General features: G+C 41.5%; 1 protein-coding gene across 5 annotated transcripts in view; it reads left to right on the top strand.

The window, feature by feature from the left end:
• The window catches only part of CORIN (corin, serine peptidase), a 331,431-nt gene that overhangs the window by 291,599 nt on the left and 15,786 nt on the right, over positions 1-24,046 (top strand). For 4 of the 5 annotated variants that reach the window (XM_075127943.1, XM_075127946.1, XM_075127944.1 and 1 more), the window contains 2 exons: positions 14,091-14,213; positions 22,444-22,493. In XM_075127943.1, the coding sequence (XP_074984044.1) occupies positions 14,091-14,213; positions 22,444-22,493 (173 nt within the window). The remainder of the gene's footprint in view (positions 1-14,090; positions 14,214-22,443; positions 22,494-24,046) is intronic. The other variant, XM_075127945.1, reaches the window with a different exon arrangement.

The raw sequence follows: 24,046 nt of genomic DNA on the forward strand, positions 1-24,046 counted from the left end.
ATGGGAGTGGCAAGAGGAAACTAGGCACGAAAAGATAAACATGGGAAAGTTCAGAGCAGATGTACATAAATCAGAAAGTCTTCAAAAATAATATTAAGTATAGTAAAGCTCATAAGTAATATGTGCACTTTGTGAAAGGCCATCTTTGTTCCATTTCTTAAAGTAGCTACTTTTTCAAATTTATAAACTATCTGTGAATGAAATAAATGAAGTATTTTCCTAATTATATTAGGTGGATTGGCAGTTATCATGCAATATTTTCAGAATACTAAATTGCGTATTAATATTTGAATCACAAAGATCCTTTTAAAATTACACTAGCCTGGATTAAAGCATGTGTTTTGTGAATATTTTCCCAAATCAAAATGTCGAATCTACTTTGGCTGTGTTTATACCCCTTTTGTGTTCACTTTTTGCAAACATTATAGTGAATGAGTTTACTGTCAGATATATACACAAAATAGTGAATTTGAAGAAAATATTAGAAAATGTTCATGAAAGAAAATTTTGAACTCTTAGACACGTGTGTTTGCATCTGATGGGAACAGAAAGAATGTGACCTAATTGTCTGACAGCCCTTTCACTGATGGAGCACCACATGTGGGCTGAATTGTTAACCTAAGTTACAGTTTAATGTCTGCAATCAGACCGCTTGCATAGGGCTCCATATATTTCTAAACTGTATCAAACTTTTGAGGAAAACTACTTTTCAGTGGTTAAAAATGCTGTGATACATGAAGGGCGGGGGAGTAGTTCCCTTTAATGGACACCCAGCCAGCCAGTTAGCTGTAAAATCCCTCTTGGTCTGTTCTCTGTTTGCTTTACCTGTAAAAGGTTAACAAACCCACAGGTAAAAGATAAGGAGTGGGCACCTGACCAAAAGAGCCAATGAGAAGGTAGAACTTTTTAAAATTGGGAAAGAAACTTTCCTTTTGTTTGTTGTTTCTCTGGGCTGCAGGGACACAGAGCAGTAATGCTGAAACCAGCTGTAAACCAGGTATGATTATAGATTATCAATTCATACCTTGAACCTACTTATCTGGAGCCTCAGATATGTAAGTAAAATTAGGGAATGTCTAAAAAGATGGGATTAGGGTTATTTCTTTTATTTCTTATTGGCTTGTGGACTCCTCTCTGCTGACTCCAGATGCTTTTGTTTCCTTGTAACTTTTAAGCTGAACCCCCAAGAAAGCTATTTTGGGTGCTTGATTCTGGGAATTGCTCTTTTAAAATCTAGCAAAAAGCCTAAATTCCAGATGTAGTTTCTTTCTTTTTGTTTTTAATAAAATTTACCTTTTTTAAGAATAGGATTGGATTTTTGGTGTCCTAATTGGTTTGTGCATATGCTGTTTGATTAGCTTGTGGCAACAGCTACTTTCCTTTGTTTTCTCTCTCAGCTCTTCCCCGGGGCAGGGGGGAGGGAGGGCTTGAGGGTACCCCACAGGGAGGAATTCCCAAGTGCTCCTTCCTGGGTCTAAGGGGTTTTTTTGCATTTGGGTGGTGGCAATGTTTACCAAGCCAAGGTCAGAGAAAAGCTGTAACCTTGGGAGCTTAATACAAGCCTGGAGTGTCAAGTATTAATTTTTAGAATCCTTGCTTGCCCCCACCTTCTGCACTCAGAGTGACAGCGTGGGGATTCAGCCTTGACAAATGCATTCCTCAAGCCCCATTGGGTTAACAGAAATTTTGTAGCTCTAGAGATTGCAGAAACAATGCTCTGGACATAATAGAGCATGCTAGTCTCCTTTCTAATGGAATCATATAATCACAGATAGGATAAGAATTTGGATAAAGAGGAAGTACAGCTTATTATAGGATTAATATACAATTATCTAATACAGGAATTAAAAATGTTTAGCCCGACTGGTCCTGAATCAGAATTTTCCCAATGGATCTCAGGATGTTTGTAAGTTTGTAAAGTCATACTTCCCTTCTCCATAGAAGGGCAAAGAACACCTCCTCTTCCCAATTGGGAAAATGACACTGAAACAACGTGACTGGAAATTTCCAATTTCTGTCCCCATTATTGTTTCCCCACAGAAGTAATTATTTAACTCTGTCACTTCTAAGTCACTATGTGAAACAAAAATTTCAGCCCTTTCAAAGCTATTTTATAAAAGGGTAGAATGCATAATAAAGCTTTTTTGGCAGTGATGAGATGTTGAGAAATTCAGATCCAGAACCCAAGTTTGTGGCTTGTGCCTATCTCTAACAATAAATGTTGATGTCTCCTGATTCTTCAGAAAACTGAAGTCAGGTTCTTTTTTCCTACTCTTGAGGCAAAATTCTGTCAGTCATCTGAAGCTTCATTTTCTCAGCTTATTTTCATTACACAGTGACAGAGCCAATAATGGCATAAATCATCTTTGAAGGAGGTCTTTGAGAAAAATGAGGAACACAATACATTTACCAGAACCAGTTGTGGAAAGAAGGAATTTGAACGACTATAACATATTTAATTCTTCTTTAGACCTTAAGCCAGGTTGGCAGTGAATACATCACTTATGTGAACATTTTCTGCATTGGCTGGGAGAGGGACTAGATGATGTAATGTTTTCAGGATTTCAAATTGCTTTGAAATCACACTTCAAGTCATATACCTCACCTGTTTGCCATTGACATCCTATATGGTTTATTAGATATAAAATGGCCTCTAACAAGAAAGCCTGTAATAGTAGACTGATAACATTTGACGTGTTGTCAGTAGGTTGCTTATTTCCAGACACAATTTAGTAGGATGGATTATATATTAAGTTAGAATATATATTATATAAAGCAAGAAAATATCAATGACAAATGATTTTCCCTTGCAATAGTCACATTCTGTTCTAAGGGTAATAACATCTTGAGCAAAACTTTTTTTGTGTGCATGGACATTCATAATAATCCAGATCATAAAGTGATTTTAAAAAGGGAATATTTTGTGATTTACATTCCCCACCACCATGAATAAATTTAAAGATCTAAACAAATAAATGCCACCTATATGATGCCATTATACAGAAGGCATTTGTTATATAGATATATGTTTGTTTAATAATAGTTTATGTGAGTCTATGTTACCTTATGCCTGAAATTACAAGGAAAGGTAGTACATGGTACTTTTCTTCTCTGTACAGTTGTTCAAGATTGAAAACATAGTTTTATTTAGTAGTGAATTCCCAGATGATAAGTCCCAGTGCTCTGTAGTCTTTAGAACATAGAAGGAATGGCTTTCTAACTCAGGGGTGAGCAAACTGTGGCCTGGGGGCCGCATGCAGCCCTTCAGATGTTTTAATCTGGCCCTTGAGCTTCTGCTGGGGAGCAGGGTCCGGGGCTTGCCCCGCTCCAACGCTCCAGTGCATGCCATGCCGCTCTGTGGCTCTGCGCGGCTCCCAGAAGCAGCAGCATGTTCCCACTCCAGCTCCTATGCAGAGGGGCAGCCAGGGGGCTCCACACATTGCCCCCGCAACTCCCATTGGCTGGCAACCATAGCCAATGGGAACTGCAGGGGCAGCGCCCTGCAGACAGGGCAGCGCCCTGCAGACGGGGCAGCACACAGAGCCACCTGGTCGGGCCTCCGTGTAGGATCCAGGAGTGGGATGTGCCGCTGCTTCCAGGAGCTGCTTGAGGTAAGCACTGCCCGGAGCCTACACTTCCGACCCCCTCCCGTGCCCCAACCCCCTGCCCCAGTCCTGATCCCTGTCCCACCCTCCGAACCCCTCAGTCCCAGCCCAGAGCACCCTCCTGCACTCCAAAGCCCGCACCCCCAGCCGGAACCTGCACCCCAACCCCCTGCCAGAGCCCTCTCCCGCACCCTGAACTCCTCATTTCTGGCCCCACTCCAGAGCCCACACCCACAGCTGGATCCCTCACCCCCTTCTGCACCCCAACCCCCAATTTCATGAGCATTCATGGTCACCATACAATTTCCATACCCAGATGTGGCCCTTGGACCAAAAAGTTTGCCAACTCCTGTTTTAACTGCTTTTGGATCTTTGTTTGTTTGTTTATTTTAAGTATTGAGAATTTATTAACCGCAAACAAATGAATAGAATTTAAGGACAATGAAATGTGGTTCTGTTAAATGAATTTAGCAATTGGTTCCAAATACACATGAATAACGTTTCTAAATGACAGATTCTAAAACATCAGTCAGTTTGAAAATGTACGTATTATAAACTTGACCTCTGGTAGCTGGAGCAACATAAAAAATAACCCAGTTTCTGCCTATTGTACTAAACTCAGGCTATTTGCCTGGCTGACAGTCAATACTAATTCCATACAGATTGTATTTTTTCTACAGTTTGTTACAGTGCAACATAGTGATGTGATATGATCCCTGGCTCTGAAAAGGGCAGAGCACCCTGTTATAGTAGTTCTGTATCTTGAATTTAGTAAATTCTGTTGAAGTGCAAATCCAGATAGCCTCCAGATTACTCTTTCTTAGCTGTATTGTCTCTGTATTTCTAACAAGAGTAAAGAGCCATTAAAAACTTATTTTTGTTTGTAAAGTATGCAGATATGAGACTGAATTCAAACAAGAAGCAATTTTAAGTAATAATCTGTCACTTTTCTGACAATAATTGTACTTTAACTCCTTTTTGTTGGGTAAGTATGTAATATCATCCAAATTGCTGTAGTCCTACATAATAGAACACGCACCTCACAGTCAGTGCTAGATTCAGAAGTGTAAGGGCTTGTCTACATGGAGACTTAATGCATGGCAAACCAGGATATGAATGTACAGTGAACTAGCTTTCCATGCACTAACTGGCCATGTGGACCTTACTACCATGCTCTGAAAGTTCCATAGTACTCTTTGATGTACTGCTATTTAAGTGTAACCTTAACACAGAATTTCTTGGCTTTCTGGTGTTATAGATGCCTAGTTTCAACTTTAACTCCAACATAATTATTTTGTTGAGAATTTTCTTAGATTTTAAAAATCAGCTCTGTTACAATACCATGTTACCTCTGATGTCCATTGTAGTTTTCTAAAAGAGATGTATTGATCTAGACATCTGTGCAGTATTGATATGGGGTGAAATTTTCAAATGCATCAAAGTCCCGTTTTAAAAAAGTAACTGAGGCTCAGATCTTCAAAGTATTTAGCCACCTAATTCCCATTGACATACCTTTGAGGATCTGGGTGTTAGGAGCCTAAATCCCATTTCATTTTGAAAATGGGCCTTAGGCCTCTAAGTCACTTAGGTGCTTTTGAAAATCCATAGGCCTTGCCTTCACTATATAGCTAACTCAATAACTATAACTATATAGCTAACTAATAATTTAGTATTACCATCAGAGCGCCATGGAGTCACTGAGTAAAACAGAACAGCACTATAAAACTTTATTATCTGCAGTTCTGGACATAAATTTTACATGCTATGGGGGTTTTGTGGGTTAAGAAACCCATAAGTTGAGGCTTCAGCTAGCTGCCATGCTGACTGATCTGGAGGTCAGAAATTCTAACATCATTCATTCAAGCTATATGTATCCATGCAGATCTTATAATACCCACAGGACTATTCAGTTACACACATATGGTCTGTGTATTCATGTAGGTATTCTAATGGAACCCTGGAATCATGTGAGTATTATAATGACCTCATAATGCATTTCAGTAGTTCCATACAGGTACTATCATGGGGTATTATAATGGCACATTGATTCTGGCTGAACTGCTCAGCTCTTCGTGGACTCTGTTGGAAAATCTGATCTTATTAATCACCACATTTTAATGTTTTAATACATTTTAATGTAAATGGATTCATCTAGGAACAAAGAATGTAGAGCATACTTATAGGATGGGGGACTTTATCCTGGGAAGCAGTGACTCTGAAAAAGATTTGGGGTTCATTGTGGATAATTAACTGAACATGAGCTCCCACAGTGTGACGCAGTGGTCAAAGGAGCTATTGCGATCCTGGAATGCATTAACAGGGGAATCTTGAGTAGGAGTAGAGAGGTTATTATTTTTACCTCTCTATTTGGCATTAGTGCAACCACTACTGGAATATTGTGTCTAGTTCTGGTGCCCACAATTCAAGAAGGATGTTGGTAAATTGGAGAGGATTCAGAGAAGAGACACAAGAATAATTAAGGTTTCAGAGTAGCAGCCATGTTAGTCTGTATCCGCAAAAAGAAAAGGAGTACTTGTGGCACCTTAGAGACTAACAGATTTATTTGAGCATAAGCTTTTGTAGCTCACGAAAGCTTATGCTCAAATAAATTTGTTAGTCTCTAAGGTGCCACAAGTACTCCTTTTCTTTTTAAGAATAATTAAAAGACTAGAAAACTTGCCTTATAGTGATAGACCAAAGAGCTCCATCTATTTAGCTTAACAAAGAGAAGGTTAAAAGGGTTGACTTGATTACTGTCTATAAGTATCTACTGGGGAACAAATATTTAATAATTGGCTCTTCAATCAAGCTGAGAAAGATACAACACAATCCAATGGCTGGAAGTTAAAGCTAGACAAATTCAGACTGGAAATAGGGTATAAAGTTTTAATGGTGAGAGTAATTAAATTAGTGCCAATGTCAACAGATTAAAACAAACTTGGAGTTTCTGGGCCAGGTGATTTTTGAGATATAAGCCAATCAAATGTTAAGAAACCTTGCAAGAAGTGCAAGCTCTTCTTCTTCTTTATGAACTGTGCATATCTCCAAAATACTTTATTATTAAACAGGTTTAGTATGATAATGCCTAAGATCCAAGAGTGTAGTCCCATTGTGCTAGGCACTGTACAAACAACAGTAGATGGTTCCCTGCCCTGAACAGCTTACAATGTAAGTAGACAGGACATCCATAGGATGGGGAAAAGGGTAGAACATACAAGATTCTTATAAACAGAGTGAATACTGTGATGGCAGCAAGTATAGTGTGAGTTCCACAATATTTTTTGTGGAGGGGCATGGGGGATGGAGTTTATTTAGCAAGGAATCAGTCAATAGAAAGAAAAGAAAAGGGAAAGGGGTGTGGGGGAAAGGCCAGGGGAGTAGATGATGTGTAGTGATGCTAAAGTGAAGAGACTGTGAGGGAGGGGAAAGGGAAGGGTTGGTGCAAATAGCCAATCAGCACAGGCCAGAGAGAGTCCAGTCAAAACTGTAGGAAGTTCTCCAAAAGCATGTATGTCTTTAAAAAACAAACAACAAAAAACACACTTGAAAATCACACTGTTGATCAAAATCCTTGTTCCTTCTAGAGTTAAAAATAAAACCTCAGATGACTAACCCTGAGAGAAGTTAGGGAAGAAACAATTTTCTTCCTTTGTCCAGGTTGTATTCCATGGGTGAAATTCTGTGTCATATCTGTAAGAGGTGCACTACGGATCTTGCAGCCAGGAGATGGGAATGGCTTAAGTGGCCATCTTTGCACCCTCACAAGCTTGAGGGCTCTCTTGTTAGCAAAGAGTGAAGCTGAATAGAGCAGGTTAAGTTGAAGAAGTGGAACATTATTAAATCTTGTGCACTGCTTTGTTCATGTGGTTGAGTTGCTTCCAGCCTAACTCCACTCATTCCCTGTTCCCTTGTTGTCGTGTCAATAACAGCCCCTGCAGGGAACATGGGCACTCTGACTCCATTTCCATTGATCATGATACAGGGGCCTCTGTAAGTATTATGGCTGCCTCTGGGCTGCAGAGCTGCCCAGAAACTCCACCACAGGCCCGACCTGAGTCATACCATGCTACTCCTGCTCCAAACTGTGTCCCTGGCCCTGTCCACTATGCCTAGGTTTGTGGAATGGGGAAGAGGGGGCATCAGGAACTAGATTTAATACTTAGTCACTTTCAGAGCATTCAAATGGATGGTATCCTTTTAAAGGTGGTGAATGGATATATTATTATAGAATATAATCTGGAATTACTTCTTTTTATAAATACAAAGCATAGGTTAGCTACAGTCTGTTTGTTTTACCTTATTAAGATCACACAATATTTGGGGTAATACAGAGATTTACAAACTTCATTGGACTGCGACCCCCTTCTGACAACAAAAATTACTACACGACCCCAGCACGAGGGACTGAAGCCTGAGCCCACCCAAGCCACACCGCCCTGAGGGGATAGGAGAGCCAAAGCCAACTGGCTTCAGCCCCGCCACCCAGGGCTGAAGCCCAAGCCCAAGCCCCAAAGCCCCAGCCCCGCCGCCCAGGGCTGAAGCCGAAGCCCCAGCCCCACTGCCCAGGGCTGAAGCTGAAGCCCAAGCCTTGCTGCCCAGAGTCGGGGGCTCAGGCTTGGGCTTTGACCCTGGGCCCCAGCAAGTCTAACACCAGCCCTGACGACCCCATTAAAACGGGGTCCCAAGCCACAGTTCGAGAACCACTGGGGTAATATAAGCTTGCATCCATCAACTGGCATGATGATGTTCATGTTTAAAAATACATTTTTCTGAATTATATATTTTATAAATTACATATTTGGTGAAAGCCACACAATGGATAAAACACCATTCTACAAAATTATGAAGTAATGGAGAAGTTGCTCATGGCAGATTCTTCATACAAAGAAGACAGGTCAAAAATGTTAAACAAAATGGTTTTGTGAACATTGTTGGAGGAGATGGAAGGGGAAATGAGAAAATACTGGAAATTAATAGAAGGAGACAGCTGTGTCTGTTTACCATAAGCAGACACAGGAGGTAGAAGCTCTTTGCTGCAGAAGAGCCTTCATCTGATGAGGTGAAAACTGTTTTAAAAGTGCTTACTAGCAACCGCTGCTGGCTAGTACATCATGGAGTGATAATTGTTTAATATGCCCAGAGGAGATTAGAGAAGAAAACCATACAATGGACAGAATCCAAGGACAGGACCTTAGAGTCTAATTAATTCTGCCAGTCCTGCTGAGAGTATTTCCATATGGTAGCACTGACAGCCATTGCCAAAAAATCATGCTTAGTCGATCATCAACAACTTGTATAGTAAGCTAACCAATGGATGCTACCTGTTTTAAACCACTGTAAAAGTAATATAGCTCAGATTTAAAAATAGCCTAATGCCATGTGCTGCCCTATGAGAAAGATGCAGGAGCAATCTCTAGGCCTTTTGACATTTTTCCTGATTTTTTTTTTTTTTTTTTTGTTATTCTTCCTTCCATTGGCTGGAATCCAGAATTTGAGTTATTGTTAGACTTTAGTTGATGCAGACCTGGCAAACTAACTCACTGCTGACATAGAGCATGATGTACCATATTGTTAATTTTTATGGCTAATAGATCATTCTTTACAGGAAAACCATGAGGTGTCTGGAGCCATTTATGAGCTATGTCCTCTCCTTCATATAGCAATTCAAACATATCGAAAACAGCAACTTATTTAGTAGATACACAGGCAGAGTTGTTAGCATAATAACAGATAATGGCTGGGCTCAAGAGGTGTAAGTCTGAAAATATCATTTAGTGGAACCATTCCAATCTATATTCAGTTGTCTGTTGGACAGATGTAGACTCCCAGGTTCCTCTAGCTATTTGTTTTGTTTAGCAGACTTGAAAACTTGGACTCAGACTGTTAAATTCTATAACTGAAGTCCAGTTTTATCTTTACATTTTTACAGGTTAACAAGCTTCTGATGGTCAGTATCAATTAGAAAACCCCAAACTCTCTACTACTACTACGTGTGTGTGTATAATATATAATATAACGTAATTTCCCACATGTGTAATTAAAAAAGTACAAGAAGGAAGTTTATTTTTTAACATTAGATAAGTGATTTATTTTAAAGTATACTAAGTGTTATCCCTCTCTTCTCCCATAAAGGATTCCTTAGCTATCAAGCTTAGGGATTCTGTAATCTTCTGAGTAGGAGCGTGGTCTTGGACATAACAGAAACTTCTGTATTAGATCAAATGGATGGGTCTGAAAAACAAATTAGTTTTCCAGGAAAGGGACAAATAGTAACAGATTTCCTAGGTGGGGGGGAGAAATCAAGCATTAGAAACTGTAAGATGCTTAAAAATACAATTAAACTATGAATCAGTTTGTTTGTGGTTCACTAATTGTGCAGTAGCCCTGAATATCTGTATTTTTCCAAACCTACTCATGACTTTTGTCTAACTTCAGTTTAAAGGAAAATGGCATTGGATTTTTTTACACTTTTTTAAAACTCTTCATGTGTAACAGCTTTTTAGAATCTTGAACAAGTCATTCCTGCAGATTTTTTCTGTTGAGGAAAGCCAGATTTTTCTTCATCATGGCTTTAGATTGTCATTAAAAAAAATCTTGATGAGGAAACAAGTCTGAGAGTTGAATGTTTCATTGAAAGCTTAAAGGCATCTTGGCAGAATCTGAGAATCTATCATGTTTGCTTCTTACACCCATTGCTCAGACAAGGTCAGAACTTTTTTTGAAATACAATATATTGTTCATCATTCATCTTCACTGTCCGCGTGTGCTTCTTAGTGCAGATCCTGCATTTCTTATGTACCCAAATCTTCCACTGACTTTAATGGGAGTTTTGGGTGTATGGGGAAGGCACAATCAGGCCCTTAATAATATTTACAAAACTATTTCTCTTTAGTCATAACTTCCATTGTGCTTGTTTCCCCCCCCCCTTCCAATGTCTAACTAATCAATACATAGTGACACTTAAGTCAGTGGGACTTAAGTACATGCTAAAAGTTAAGCACATGCTTGAGCACTTTGCCGAAATGGGAGCATCATTCCTAAGCACATTGTCAACACTTAAATAACGATCGTAATAACAGGGTTTTATTTTTTCTTCCCACTTATTTTCCCTAGACCCTTGCCACCCACCTTAGTAAAATCACAATTGGGTGGGGTTTTGCCTCTAGTTTCACCAGCTTTGAAAGATTTTCAGTGGTAGTCCATTGCACTGCTTTAGCTCCAGCTCCAGACAGAAAGCTGCTTTAGGTACCTCTTCTGAATCTTCCAACATTTATTTATCTGATGTCTTTAACCAGTCAAGCAAACAAAAACTTGCTTTTGCCAGAGGATGTAACATCTATTTATCAGTTTAAAGTTTGTCAATCTAAATCTAAAAGTTTGTAATGTCTGGAGCTAGCCCCGCCCTTACACATTTTTCCTTTGCCTGTATCTTCCATATTACTATTCAGTTTTCTGTCTTTGTGCGTGTCCCCCTAAGATTTTCTTTCTTTCTTTCTTTCTAATATATACACCCTTAATTTCAGCTCAGTCCCCCTTTTTGGGAGGGGCAAAATTTTTGGCCCTGGGGTGTCTGTCATATAGATCGCTATGGAGCTGCACAGTCCCACTGTGCTTTGATGTTACCTAGGCCTGAACATAGCCTTGCCTTTCTGCTACTGGAGAAGGATGCATGGGACCAGGGGCAATGGAACATGATGGAGGCTTCCGTATGCCCTGCCAGGTGCTGCCTGCTGTTCAGCTTCCTGGAGCTGATCGCAGCTAGCATAAATGACTCTAGAGTACCTGCTCTTACTTATGCTTGGGAACCACTCCAACATATAGAGAGCTCAGGATCAAGGGAGCATAAAGGCAAACTTTAGTGCACCTGAGCTGTACCCTATACAGTTTCACTGGACTTCAGGATCTGGTATTTTGTTAGTTAACTCATGCTGTAGAGCTACATATGGAAGTCATTTCAAATTCACAGCACAAGAGCAAATATTCAGAAATGTGTGTTTTTGAAGGGTTTTAAGATAAAAAAATAGCCAATTTTGCCAAATGTTTTGCAGAAGAGCAATCATAGAATATCAGGGTTGGAAGGGACCTCAGGAGGTTGTTACCCAGGGTTCTTTCAACCCAAAGCTCTTGGTAACTTTTACTCTGTGCGAGGTGGTGTCAGGAAATAAATCAGGGGAGACACGGCCATCTGACCAATAGATGGCTGAAACAAACAGGACAACACGAGTGCTTTCACTTAAAGCTAAACCTTTCTTAGTCTCAAGCACTTATACACACGTCCGCAACAGGTTAGTAAAACACCCCCAACCCTTGATAATTACCAAAGCTGAGTGTGGCTCTCGAGTGGCACAGCGGCAGCCCATCTGCCGGTGGGGAACACAAGATGCATCCAGAGGGAGAGTCCAGTCCTGAAGAGTCCCACCACCTCAGACTTTTCCCCCTTATTTATACATTAGTAATAGAATGACATGTCCCTTAAAGCAAACTTGTTAAGTAAGCAGTTTCAATGGTCAAGCAAGAGGTTCCTTCTGATTATCGATTAACCAGGTGTGAGTTTTTCCAGAGTTTGCAGCTTTGAGGCCCCAATAGACATTCCTGGGGCACATCCTGCTCTTCTAAAATGCATGTATCAGCAACTCAACACAATTCTTATCAGGAAGGGTGCGGGGTCAAGCTGCCCTCTTTGTGGCACCCAAAAACCCCCTTCCCCTCCTGCCTTGGTTAAACTGAGAGTGCTGAATGGCCAATTTACAGCCTGCTGACTTGGCTGCTTTTAGCAATAAGCCATAGTGGTTTCAGGCACTTTACTGGTTTGCCAAAGTCTCCCCGTACAAGGTCATCTAGTCCAACCCCCTGCTCAAAGCAGGACCAATCCCCAACTAAATCATCCCAGCCAGGGCTTTGTCAAGCCTGATCTTGAAAACCTCTAAGGAAGGAAATTCCACCACCTCCCTAGGTAACCCATTCCAGTGCTTCACCACCCTCCCAGTGAAAAAGCTTTTCCTAACATCCAACCTAAACCTCCCCCACTGCAACTTGAGACCATTACTCCTTGTTCTGTCATCTGGTACCACTAAGAACAGTCTAGATCCATCCTCTTTGGAACCCCCCTTCAGGTAGTTGAAAGCAGTTATCAAATCCCCCCTCATTCTTCTGCAGACTAAACAATCCCAGTTCCCTCAGCCTCTCCTCATAAGTCATGTGCTCCAGCACCCTAATCATTTTTGTTGCCCTCTGCTGGACTCTTTCCAATTTTTCCACATCTTTCTTGTAGAGTGGGGCCCAAAACTGGACACAGTACTCCAGATGAGTCCTCACCAATGTTGAATAGAGGGGAATGATCACATCCCTCGATCTGCTGGCAGTGCCCCTACTTATACAGCCCAAAATGCCGTTAGCCTTCTTGGCAACAAGGGCACACTGTTGACTCATATCCAGCTTCTCGTCCATTATAACCCCTAGATCCTTTTCTGCAATATTTCAAGAGTGCAATATCGCCTGAAATGAAATGATAAAATTTAACAAATGATCACTATGTTTACACAGCTTTCATGTTACTGCACATATGCACCATATCTTTTGAAATCCAAATCCATGAAGAATCTTCCTGCTGTTTTGAGAATTTGCTAATTTTTTTTATTAAAAGGCATTTGTATTCTGGGGCAGAATGATCTGATGTTCCCTTAAATTGACCTGCTTGTCTAATGCATAAATGGTTTAAAAAAATCTTTTCAGTTTTTTTTAAACGGCATCTTGTACAAATTAATTCAGGAGAAAAATGTATAATTTTTTGACCAAGCAGTTGTTGAATCTAGAACCAGGTAAGTAACTGAGGGCTTGATTCTTTGTATAAGTAACCTTACAATGAAGAGCTTCAAAGAGAGAGATGGAAGTCTTACCTACCAGGAAAAAAAGGGGGGAAAATTGATCTTACCAACCTGCCAAATCTGATTATCTGCTACTTCCGTTTAAGAGACTCTATTTTGATATGTTCTGAAATTTTCCTGTGTCTGTTGATCAGTATGAATAAAATCAATCCATACTGTGATCATCATTCCTGGTTATATCTTGTGGAAGCAATATGAGCTAAACAGACACATAGTGGGTAACTGAAAATTGCTTGGAAAGGAAATTTGTGGGAAGAAAAAGCTTGGATGTGATTCTGAGCATTATGACCAAAATGTAATAGTAATGAATAAAGTAGATGTGAAATAATGCTTATATTTTCTGCCACCAGAGAACTTTTGCCGTTTCCTTTTCCCACTCCCACTTGTTAGAACATTTATCATGAATAACGGTAAAATGTGAGTAGGTCTGACTGGCCAAAACCTGTCCCGCAACCATCTGCAGATCTGGAGTATCATTCAATTGCCCGACTTTGGCATAAAGGGGAAGTAGTAAAGCATCTTTCCCTCCCATCAATTTAATGTATGGATAGTCAGAGTCAAAGATATTTGAAGTTCCATGGACTGTTTTTATTTGTTTCAGGGGGCCGTCTGCAACAAAAATTATACAAGAAAATGAGCAACTACACCATCAAAAGTGGCTGAATCTGCATTCTGACTGGAAGAATAAAAATGCATCCACATTACCTGCCCTTGTAGTGAAAGGGTAAGGGACAGCTAGTGTGTGCTCCATATGTGCTTCAGAGAGGTGGACGGAGCTATAGCAATGAAGGATGGTATTTCCATTAGTGAATTTTGTGTTCTGAGTGTAGAAAGGTATCTCTGTTTGCATTCACATAAACATATGTATGCATGACGTAATGTAAATTTCACAGTGAGGCTAATGTCTCTTACAACTTCACTCTCATTATTCACTCTGATATTCTGCACTCCTTACACAAGTAGAACTGCTTAGGAATTTCCCTAGGAGTTCCATACATTTAAGGAGAACATACTTACATTACTGAGATTGGCAAAGTGTCTGTTTTGTAACAGAAGTGTTAATTCCAGTGAGAATAGAATTTTGCAATCTGTTTTCAGACAAAGCAGGATAGATTTTTACACCAATTTTTATACAACATAAACTCCAGGCTACCACATTAATTTCAACAGAGTTGTAAATCAGCTGAGAATTTGGCCCAGATCGCACAGAGCGGAATAATGATTGTGTAAATGTATGGCCAGTCGGGTTTGAACAATAATAATGTCTCTTCTTATTTTAAAAAAGTGTTTGCATGTTTTCCACAGGGGATATTTATCAACAGAACTACATATGGTTCACTGTTTAGTTTTTCTGTTGTAGGATTCTGAGCACAATATGTACCCTTCTCCCCCCATTTCCCATTCTCAAGTTTGAGTTATCTGTTACATTTGATAGCTATCTAGAAAGTGGTAACCATAATTAAGAAACCATTGAAATATTTAAGTATTATGGTCCAAATTCAGTGTAAACTGGTACAACCAACCTGATTGCCTTCTATGATGAGATAACTGGCTCTGTGGATATGGGGAAAGCAGTGGATGTGATATATCTTGACTTTAGCAAAGCTTTTGATACGGTCTCCCACAGTATTCTTGCCAGCAAGTTAAAAAAGTATGGATTGGATGAATGGACTGTAAGGTGGATAGAAAGCTGGCTAGATTGTTGGGCTCAACAGGTAGTGATCAACGGCTCAATGTCTAGTTGGCAGCCAGTATAAAATGGTTGGTCCTGGGGCCGGTTTTATTCAACATCTTCATTAATGTTCTGGATGAAGGGATGGATTGAACCCTCAGCAAGTTCACAGATGACATTTAGCTGGGGGAAGAGGTAGATACACTGGAGGGTAGGGATAGGGTCCAGAGTGACCTAGACAAATTGGAGGATTGGGCCAAAAAAAAATCTGATGAGGTTCAACAAGAACAAGTGCAGAGTCCTGCACTTAGGACGGAAGAATCCCATGTACCGCTACAGGCTGGGGACCGACTGGCTAAGCAGCAGTTCTGCAGAAAAGGACCTGGGGATTACAGTGGATGAGAAGCTGGATATGAGTCAGCAGTGTACCCTTGTTGCCAAGAAGGCTAACGGCATATTGGGCTGCATTAGTAGGAGCATTGCCAGCAGATAGAGGGAAGTGATTATTCCTCTCTATTCGGCACTGGTGAGGCCACATCTGGAGTACTGTATCCAGTTTTCAGCCCCCCACTACAGAAAGGATGTGGACAAATCGGAGAGAGTCCAGCGGAGGGTAACATAAATGATGAGGGGGCTGGGGCACATGACTTGTGAGCAGAGGCTGAGGGAACTGGGCTGAGGGAACTGCTTAGTTTGCAGAAGACAAGAGTGAGGGGGGATTTGATAGCAGCCTTCAGCTACCTGAAGGGGGGTTCCAAAGAGGATGGAGCTCGGCCGTTCTCAGTGGTGGCAGATGACAGAACAAGGAGCAATGGTCTCAGGTTGCAATGGGGGAGGTCTAGGTTGGATATTAGGAAACACTATTTCACTAGGAGGGTGAAGCACTGGAATGGGTTACTTAGGGAGATGGTGGAATCTCCATCCTTAAAGGTTTTTAAGGCCCGGCTTGACAAAGCCTTGGCTGGGATGATTTAATTGGGGATGGGTCCTGCTTTTGAGCAGGGGGTTGGACTAGATGACCTACTGAGGTCCCTTCCAAACCTGATATTCTATGATTCTATGATAAAGCCCTGGCTGGGATGATTTAGTTGGTATTGATCTTGCTTTGAGCAGGGGATTGGACTAGATGACCTCCTGAGGTCTCTTTCAACCCTAATCTTCTATGATTCTAACTCTATTCATGTCACTGGAGTTATGCCAGTTTACTTCAGAGCTGGATTTATTTGTGTATTCATCCATTATGGCTATTCATCTCTTCCATCTTTCCAGTGATATATAGAATTTAGTTCCTGACCTGTAGTGGCCTGAGTAGGGCCCATAGCCTTTTTACAACAGAAGTGTTAATTCCAGTAGCCTAGCCAAATTCCTAGTTGAATTACATTCTGTTTATGTAAAAAAAAAATCTTAAATTTTCAAATAGATGCAAGGGTATTTATCATTTTGTCTTTCACCATAGTGTGCATGGTATACGGCAGTGGTTTTCAACCTTTTTTCATATGTACACCCCTACAAAATTTCAAATGGAGGTGCAGACCCCTTTGGAAATTCCCAGGGGTCCACAGACCACAGGTTGAAAACCCCTAGTGTACAGTATTTTACTCTCTCTACAGTATTTTGTGTATAAGTTTAAATTAGACTCATAGACTTTAAGGCCAAAAGGGACCATCATGATCATATAGTCTGACCTCCTGCACATTGCAGGCCACAGACTTTCACCTTTTACCCATTCCTGTAATAGACCCACTGCCTCAATTACTGAAGTCCTCAAATCTTGCCTAGATGTTACAGAGAATCCACGGTTTACTCCAGTTCAAACCAGCAAGTGACAGTAAGTTTGTAAAATACTTTGTGATCCTTCTGGATGAAAAGCACAATATAAATATAAGTTAGTATACTTCATTCTTTTTTTGCTCTATCTAGTAATACAGATAAGGAAGTGTTATTTACTCCTGCTCATAACACGAGAACTAGAGGCCACTGAAAGAAATTAATAGGTAGCAGGTTTAAAACAAACAAAAGGAAGTATTTCTTCACACAATGCACAGTCAACCTATGGAACTCTTTTCCAGAGGATGTTGTGAAGGCCAAGACTATAACAGGGTTCAAAAAAGAACTAGATAAATTCATGGAGGATAGGTCAATCAATGGCTCTTAACCAGGATGGGAAAGGATGGTGTCCCTAGCCTCTGTTTTCCAGAAGTTGGGAATGAGTGACAGGGAATGGATCACTTGATGATTACCTATTCTGTTCATTCCCTCTGGGGCATCTGGCATTGGCCACTGTCAGAAGACAGGGATATTGGGCTAGATGGACCTCTGTTCTGACCCAGTATGGCCGTTCTTATGTACAGTGCAATGTTATAACAGCGTGTAATACTGCCTCTTAGAACACTGGACACATTTATCATTCTTCCAGAACAAGGATTTTTCCTGAAGCCTGACCTGTATTTGATTTTCCTTTAATTTCTATATGTGCCCACATTCCTGATATCTCTGCTGGCCTGAAAATTATCTGGGTTAATATAAAAGAGAAACACAAAATTGATTTATGTTTTAATATGGTTTTGGTTGAGAACTTGTCCAGATTTTAAGTGGTACTGTCACTGAAATCTAAGAAAGCCTCTCATATATATATATATATATATATATATAAATATATATATATATATATATATATATATATATATTTGCACTAGTATATTGTGCTCATCAGTCCCTCAAGACACACAGAAAAAAACTTAAAAACATGGATAACAATAATTTGGCCTTCCATTCTTTGCAAATCCATAGGTATAGTAAATAAATATTGAGATCTTCATAGCAATTGGTGTCTTGTTCATATTTCATCTTATTCAAGATGTCTCTCTCTTATTGACTGGGTTTAATGATTTGCAGGTACTGTCAGTCATGCACATGAATAACTTGACTCATAGTGTGAGTAATCCCATTGAAGTCAATGAACCTTGGACTATGTGACACAAGGAGGCAAATGAACTGTAGAATCAATACTACTGGTAGGGAAATGATTCTCTCCCTCCCAAAAACCTACAACAAAAATGTGAACTCTTCAGTTGGATAAACGTTTTCCTTGGAAACTTTCTGGGTTTTCATCAAAAGACCAGAATTTCTTTTGGCAAAAGATTCTGTTTAATCTAAAAGCCATTTTCTATCAAATAAGTGTCAACAAAAATCTTTCACCTACCTGGAAGAACCAAGAGAGCTTCACAGAGATTTATTTGCCTTCAGATGTCTGAATTTAGGAATGATCAGATAGTACATCTCAGCTGTTGGGTTAATTAATAAAGAAAGAGGTAGTCTCTAAGCGTATGTCTACACTATGAAATTTGGTCAATTTTATAGAAGTAGATTGCGTATGTCCACACTAAGCACATTACGTCGGCGGAGTGCATCCTCACTTCCGTGGCTAGCATCGACTTTCGGAGCATTGCACTGTGGGTAGCTATCTCACAGTTCCCGCAGTCTCCGCCACCCATTGGAATTCTGGGTTAAGCTCCCAGTGCCTGATGGGGCAAAAACATTGTCACGGGTGGTTTTGGGCACGTCGTCAGTCACCCCTCCCTCCATGAAAGCAACGGCAGACAATCGTTTCACGCCTTTTTTCCACGCAGACGCCATACCACGGCAAGCGTGCAGCCCGCTCAGCTCAGCTTAGTGACACCACTGCTGTCGTGTCCTGGGTGCTGCTGACAGCAGACTGTGCAGTAGGACTGCTAACCATCGTCATAAACCGCTTCTGCTGCAACTCTGCTCTGCTGCTGTTGTGTCAATATCGAATTTCTCCATGTTGTCTGTCATGGGCTCCCGGGTATGTGTGTTCTTCCTCGGGAAATGTGTGCGGTACTAACCGTCATCCTCCACCACTTCTGCTGCAACTCTGCTCTCCTGCCCTCATGAATCCACCTCGCAGGTCCTCGTCATTCTCTATAAATATCTATTCTCATGGCATCCATCGTCAGCCACCGCTTCTGCTGCAACTCTGCTCACCTACAGATGCCATACCACGGCAAACATGGAGCCTGTTCAGATCACTGCAGCAGTTATGAGCATTGTAAACCCCTTGCGCATTATCCTGCAGTATGTGCAGAACCAGAACCTGCAAAAGCAGGTGAGGAGGTGACGGCAGCGCGGTGATGAGAGTGATGAGGACATGGACACAGACTTCTCTCAAAGCATGGGCCCCGGCAATTTGGACATCCTGGTGCTAATGGGGAAGGCTTATGCAGTGGAACGACGATTCTGGGCCTGGGAAACAAGCACAGACTGGTGGGACCACAAAGTGTTGCAGGTCTGGGTTGATTCCCAGTGGCTGCGAAACTTTCTCATGCATAAGGGCACTTTCATGGAACTTTGTGACTTGCTTTCCCCTGCCCTGAAGCGCAAGAATACCAAGATGAGAGCATCCCTCACAGTTCACAAGTGAGTGGCGATAGCCCTCTGGACGCTTGCAATGCCAGACTGCTACCGGTCATTCGGGAATCAATTTGGGGTGGGAAAATCTACTGTGGGGGCTGCTATGATCCAAGTAGCCAGTGCAATCACTGAGATTGCAAGGGTCAAGGGTAGTGACTCTGGGAAATGTTCAGGTCATAGTGGATGGCTTTGCTGCAGTGGGATTCCCTAACTGTGGTGAGGCGATAGACAGAATGCATATCCCTATCTTGGGACTGGACCACCTTGGCAGCCAGTACATAAATGGCAAGGGGTACTTTTCAATGGTGCTGCAAGCACTGGTGGATCACAAGGGATGTTTCACCGACATCAACGTGGGATGGCCGGGAAAGGTACATGATGCTCGCATCTTCAGGAACTCTGGACTGTTTGAACAGCTGCAGGAAGGGACTTACTTCCCAGACCAGAAAATAACTGTTGGGGATGTTGAAATGACTATAGTTATCCTTGGGGACCCAGCCTACCCCTTAATGCCATGGCTCATGAAGCCATACACAGGCACCCTGGATAGTAGTAAGGAGCTGTTCAACTATAGGCTGAGCAAGTGCAGAATAGTGGTAGAATGTGCATTTGAATGTTTAAAAGCTCGCTGGCGCAGTTTACTGACTCGGTTAGACCTTAGCACAACCAATATTCCCAGTGTTATTGCTCCTTGCTGTGTGCTCCACAATATCTGTGGGAGTAAGGGGGAGACGTTTATGGCGGGGTGGGAGGTTGAAGAAAATTGCTTGGCCACTGATTACATGCAGCCAGACACCAGGATGATCAGAAGAGCACAGCTGGGCACACTGTGCATCAGAGAAGCTTTGAAAACCAGTTTCATGACTGGCCAGGCTGCGGTGTGACAGTTCTCTTTGTTTCTCCTTGATGAACCCCCCCCCCCTTGGTTCACTCTACTTCCCTGTAAGCCAACCACCCTCCCCCCTTTGATCACCGCTTGCAGAGGCAATAAAATCATTGTTGTTTCAAAATCATGCATTCTTTATTAATTCATTACACAAATAGGGGGATAACTGCCAAGGTAGCCCGGGAGGGGTGGTGGAGGAGGGGAGGAGGGAAGGACAAGGCCACAAGAACGTCCTGGGTGGGGGTAACCTATTTCCCTTTGTTTTTTCCTACCCCCCCCCCCCGACGTTCTTGTTAAACCCTGGATTTGTGCTGGAAATGGCCCAACCTGATTATCATACACATTGTAAGGAGAGTGGTCACTTTAGATAAGCTATTACCAGCAGGAGAGTGGGGTGGGGGGAGAGAAAACCTTTTGTAGTGGTAAACACCCATTTTTTCATGCTTTGTGTATATAAAAAGATCTTCTGTACTTTCCACAGTATGCATCCGATGAAGTGAGCTGTAGCTCACGAAAGCTTATGCTCAAATAAATTGGTTAGTCTCTAAGGTGCCACAAGTACTCCTTTTCTTTTTGTCCTAATATGGAGGACAGAATAAGGCTGCCCTCCCCAGAAACCTTTTGCCAAGGCTTTGGGAATACCTCCAGGAGAACTTCATGGAGATGTCCCTGGAGGATTTCCACTCCATCCCCAGACATGTTAACAGACTTTTCCAGTAGCTGTACTGGCTCCAAATGCATCCCAAGTCTTCAGGGCAAATTAATCATTAAACATGCTTGCTTTTAAACCATGTATTATATTTACAAAGGTACACTCACCAGAGGTGCCTTCTCTGGCTTCATTGTCCAGGAGCGCGCCTTGGGAGGGTATTGGCTCCAGGGTGATAAACAGTTCCTGGCTGTCAGGGAGAACGGTTTCTCTGCTTGCCTGCCGTGCACTATCCTCCTCCTCCTCCTCACCTTCCTCATCCCCAAAATCCTCATCCCTGTTGCATGAGACTCCCCCCTTGCAGGTGTCCACGGACAGGGGTGGGGTAGTGGTAGGGCCTCCCCTTCCCCCCAGAATTGCATGCAACTCATAGAAGTGGCACGTCTGGGGCTCTGACCTGGAGTGGCCATTTGCCTCTTTGGTTTTTTGGTAGGCTTGCCTGAGCTCCTTAATTTTCACGCAGCACTGCTGTGGGTCCCTGTTGTAGCCTCTGTCCATCATGCCCTCGGAGATTTTTGCAAATATTTTGGCATTTCATCTTTTGGAATGGTGTTCTGATAGCACAGATTTGTCTCCCCATACAGTGATCAGCTCCAGTACCTCCTGTTCAGTTCATGCTGGAGCTCTTTTGTGATTCTGGGACTGCATGGTCACCTGTGCTGGTGAGCTTGCCATGCTGGCCAAACAGGAAATGAAATTCAAAAGTTCCCGGGGTTTTCCTGTGTACCTGGCTAGTGCATCGGAGTTGAAAGTGTTGTCCAGAGTGGTCACAATGGAGCACTCTGGGACAGCTCCCGGAGGCCAACACTGTTGAATTGCGTCCACACTACCCCAAATTTGACCCGGCAATGTTGATTTCAGCGCTAATCCCCTCGTCGGGGTGGAGTATAGAAATCGATTTTAAGAGCCCTTTAAGTCGACGACAATGGCTTCATCGTGTGGATGGGTGCACGGTTAAATTGATCTAATGCTGCTAAATTCGACCTAAACTCGTTGTGTAGACCAGGGCTAAAATATGCAGCACCCAATTCATAAAGGCTTTATATATATCTAAAATAACACCTTTAACTGCCTTCAGAAACAAACTGGAAGCCAGTGCAATTTCTGGTGTCCCAATATAATGCTCCCTGTGTTTCATTGTATCATGTGGATTGATTTTGCTGTGTTTAAACAAATGATCCAATTGCTTTTATATTGGGCTGATATGATATGTAAATTGATAATATGTTTTTAATTTTTATTGTTTCAACACTTAGGCAGTCATGTCAAAGCAGAAGCAAAGTGTCCCTTCTCTGTAGCAAAAAAGGTAAGAGAAAAACATATAATTCCTGGAACAACATACGAAGAGCATTTTATTTGGATTCTTAAGCATGTGTCTTTGATATGTTGAAATATAGTTTCTCAAAAACAAATCTTTAATGTGTATTTCCCTTTGAAATCTGATATACTTTTGTTCATCTATTAGTTTCCCATTAATTTTTTTTTGGCCACTACATCCAGTGTTTTCAGCTTTTTTCCCCTTTTGATGATGAAATTGTCCATTGTATTGGACTAAGGCTGGCTTCTGCCCCCACTAAATTAATTGGGAGTCTTGCAATTAATTTCAAAGGGAGCAGACTTGGTCCATAATTGGTATGATGATATAGTTACAAGTACTGCATGTGTCATAAATATAAAGGGACGGGTAAACACCTTTAAAATCCCTCCGAGCCAGAGGAAATACCCTTTCACCTGTAAAGCGTTAAGAAGCTAGGATAACCTCGCTGGCACCTGACCAAAATGACCAATGAGGAGACAAGATGCTTTCAAAAGCTGGGGGAAGGGAGAAACAAAGCCCCTCTCTCTCTGTCTGTGTGATGCTTTTGAACCTGAAGTTGTTTTTTACCTAAGAGCAACTAGAGGGGTTTTCTGTCTATTTGCCTGGAGACAAAGGTGTTAGTTTTTGGTTTTGTTTTAGGATTTTGATTTTTTTAACAAGAAGCACAGATCTTAAAAAGGAATTTTGTTTCCTTTGGGCTGCTGAAAAGCAGGTTTTTGGCTGAAAGCAGTTAGAGGTTTTTTTTCTGTGCTTTGGGGCCAGAGCAGAGACAAAAGGGAATTGTCTTTTGTGAGCTGGAGTTTTCTCTACCTAAAGGCAGATCTGAAGAAGTTTTTTTTTTCCTAATAGCAACTAGAGGGGTTTTCTGCCTATTTGCCTGGAGACAAAGGTGTTAGGTTTTTTTTTAAGGATTTCTCTGTAGGCTGACAATCACTATCAGAGAACATAGGTATCCGGACAGCACAGCAAAATTTTACAAGCCAAGTTTTTGTTTTGTTTTGTTTTCTTTCTAACTCTCGGGTGTAAAGTTAGTTAAAAACAGAGAGGTTAAGATGACAGACTCCATTCCTGTTCTTTCCCCCGCAAAAGCATCACAGACAGAGAGAGAGGCTTTGCTTCTCCCTCCCCCCAGCTTTTGAAAGTATCTTGTCTCCTCATTGCTCATTTTGGTCAGGTGCCAGCGAGGTTATCCTAGCTTCTTAACCCTTTACAGGTGAAAGGGTTTTTCCTCTGGCTAGGAGGGATTTTAAAGGTGTTTACCTTCCCTTTATATTTATGACAGCATGTTACATAATTCTTCCTCAAGTCTTACTTAGGAAGACTCTCTCAGGCTTCTGTGGAAACTTGCCTGAATAAAGACATAAAGATTTGGTCCATAGAGTCAAGTGAGAAAGGGTTAGACTGAGATATTAGTGAGTCTGGAGTAAGTTCACTGACTTTATTGGATTTACTCTGGATTGACTGAAAACAGAATCTGTCCCAGAAATTATATCACTAACTGTTTGCACTGGTATTATCATATTTCCAATGTCTTGCAAATG

Source organism: Caretta caretta, chromosome 4, assembly GCF_965140235.1.
Source record: "Caretta caretta isolate rCarCar2 chromosome 4, rCarCar1.hap1, whole genome shotgun sequence".
NCBI lineage: Eukaryota > Metazoa > Chordata > Testudines > Cheloniidae > Caretta > Caretta caretta.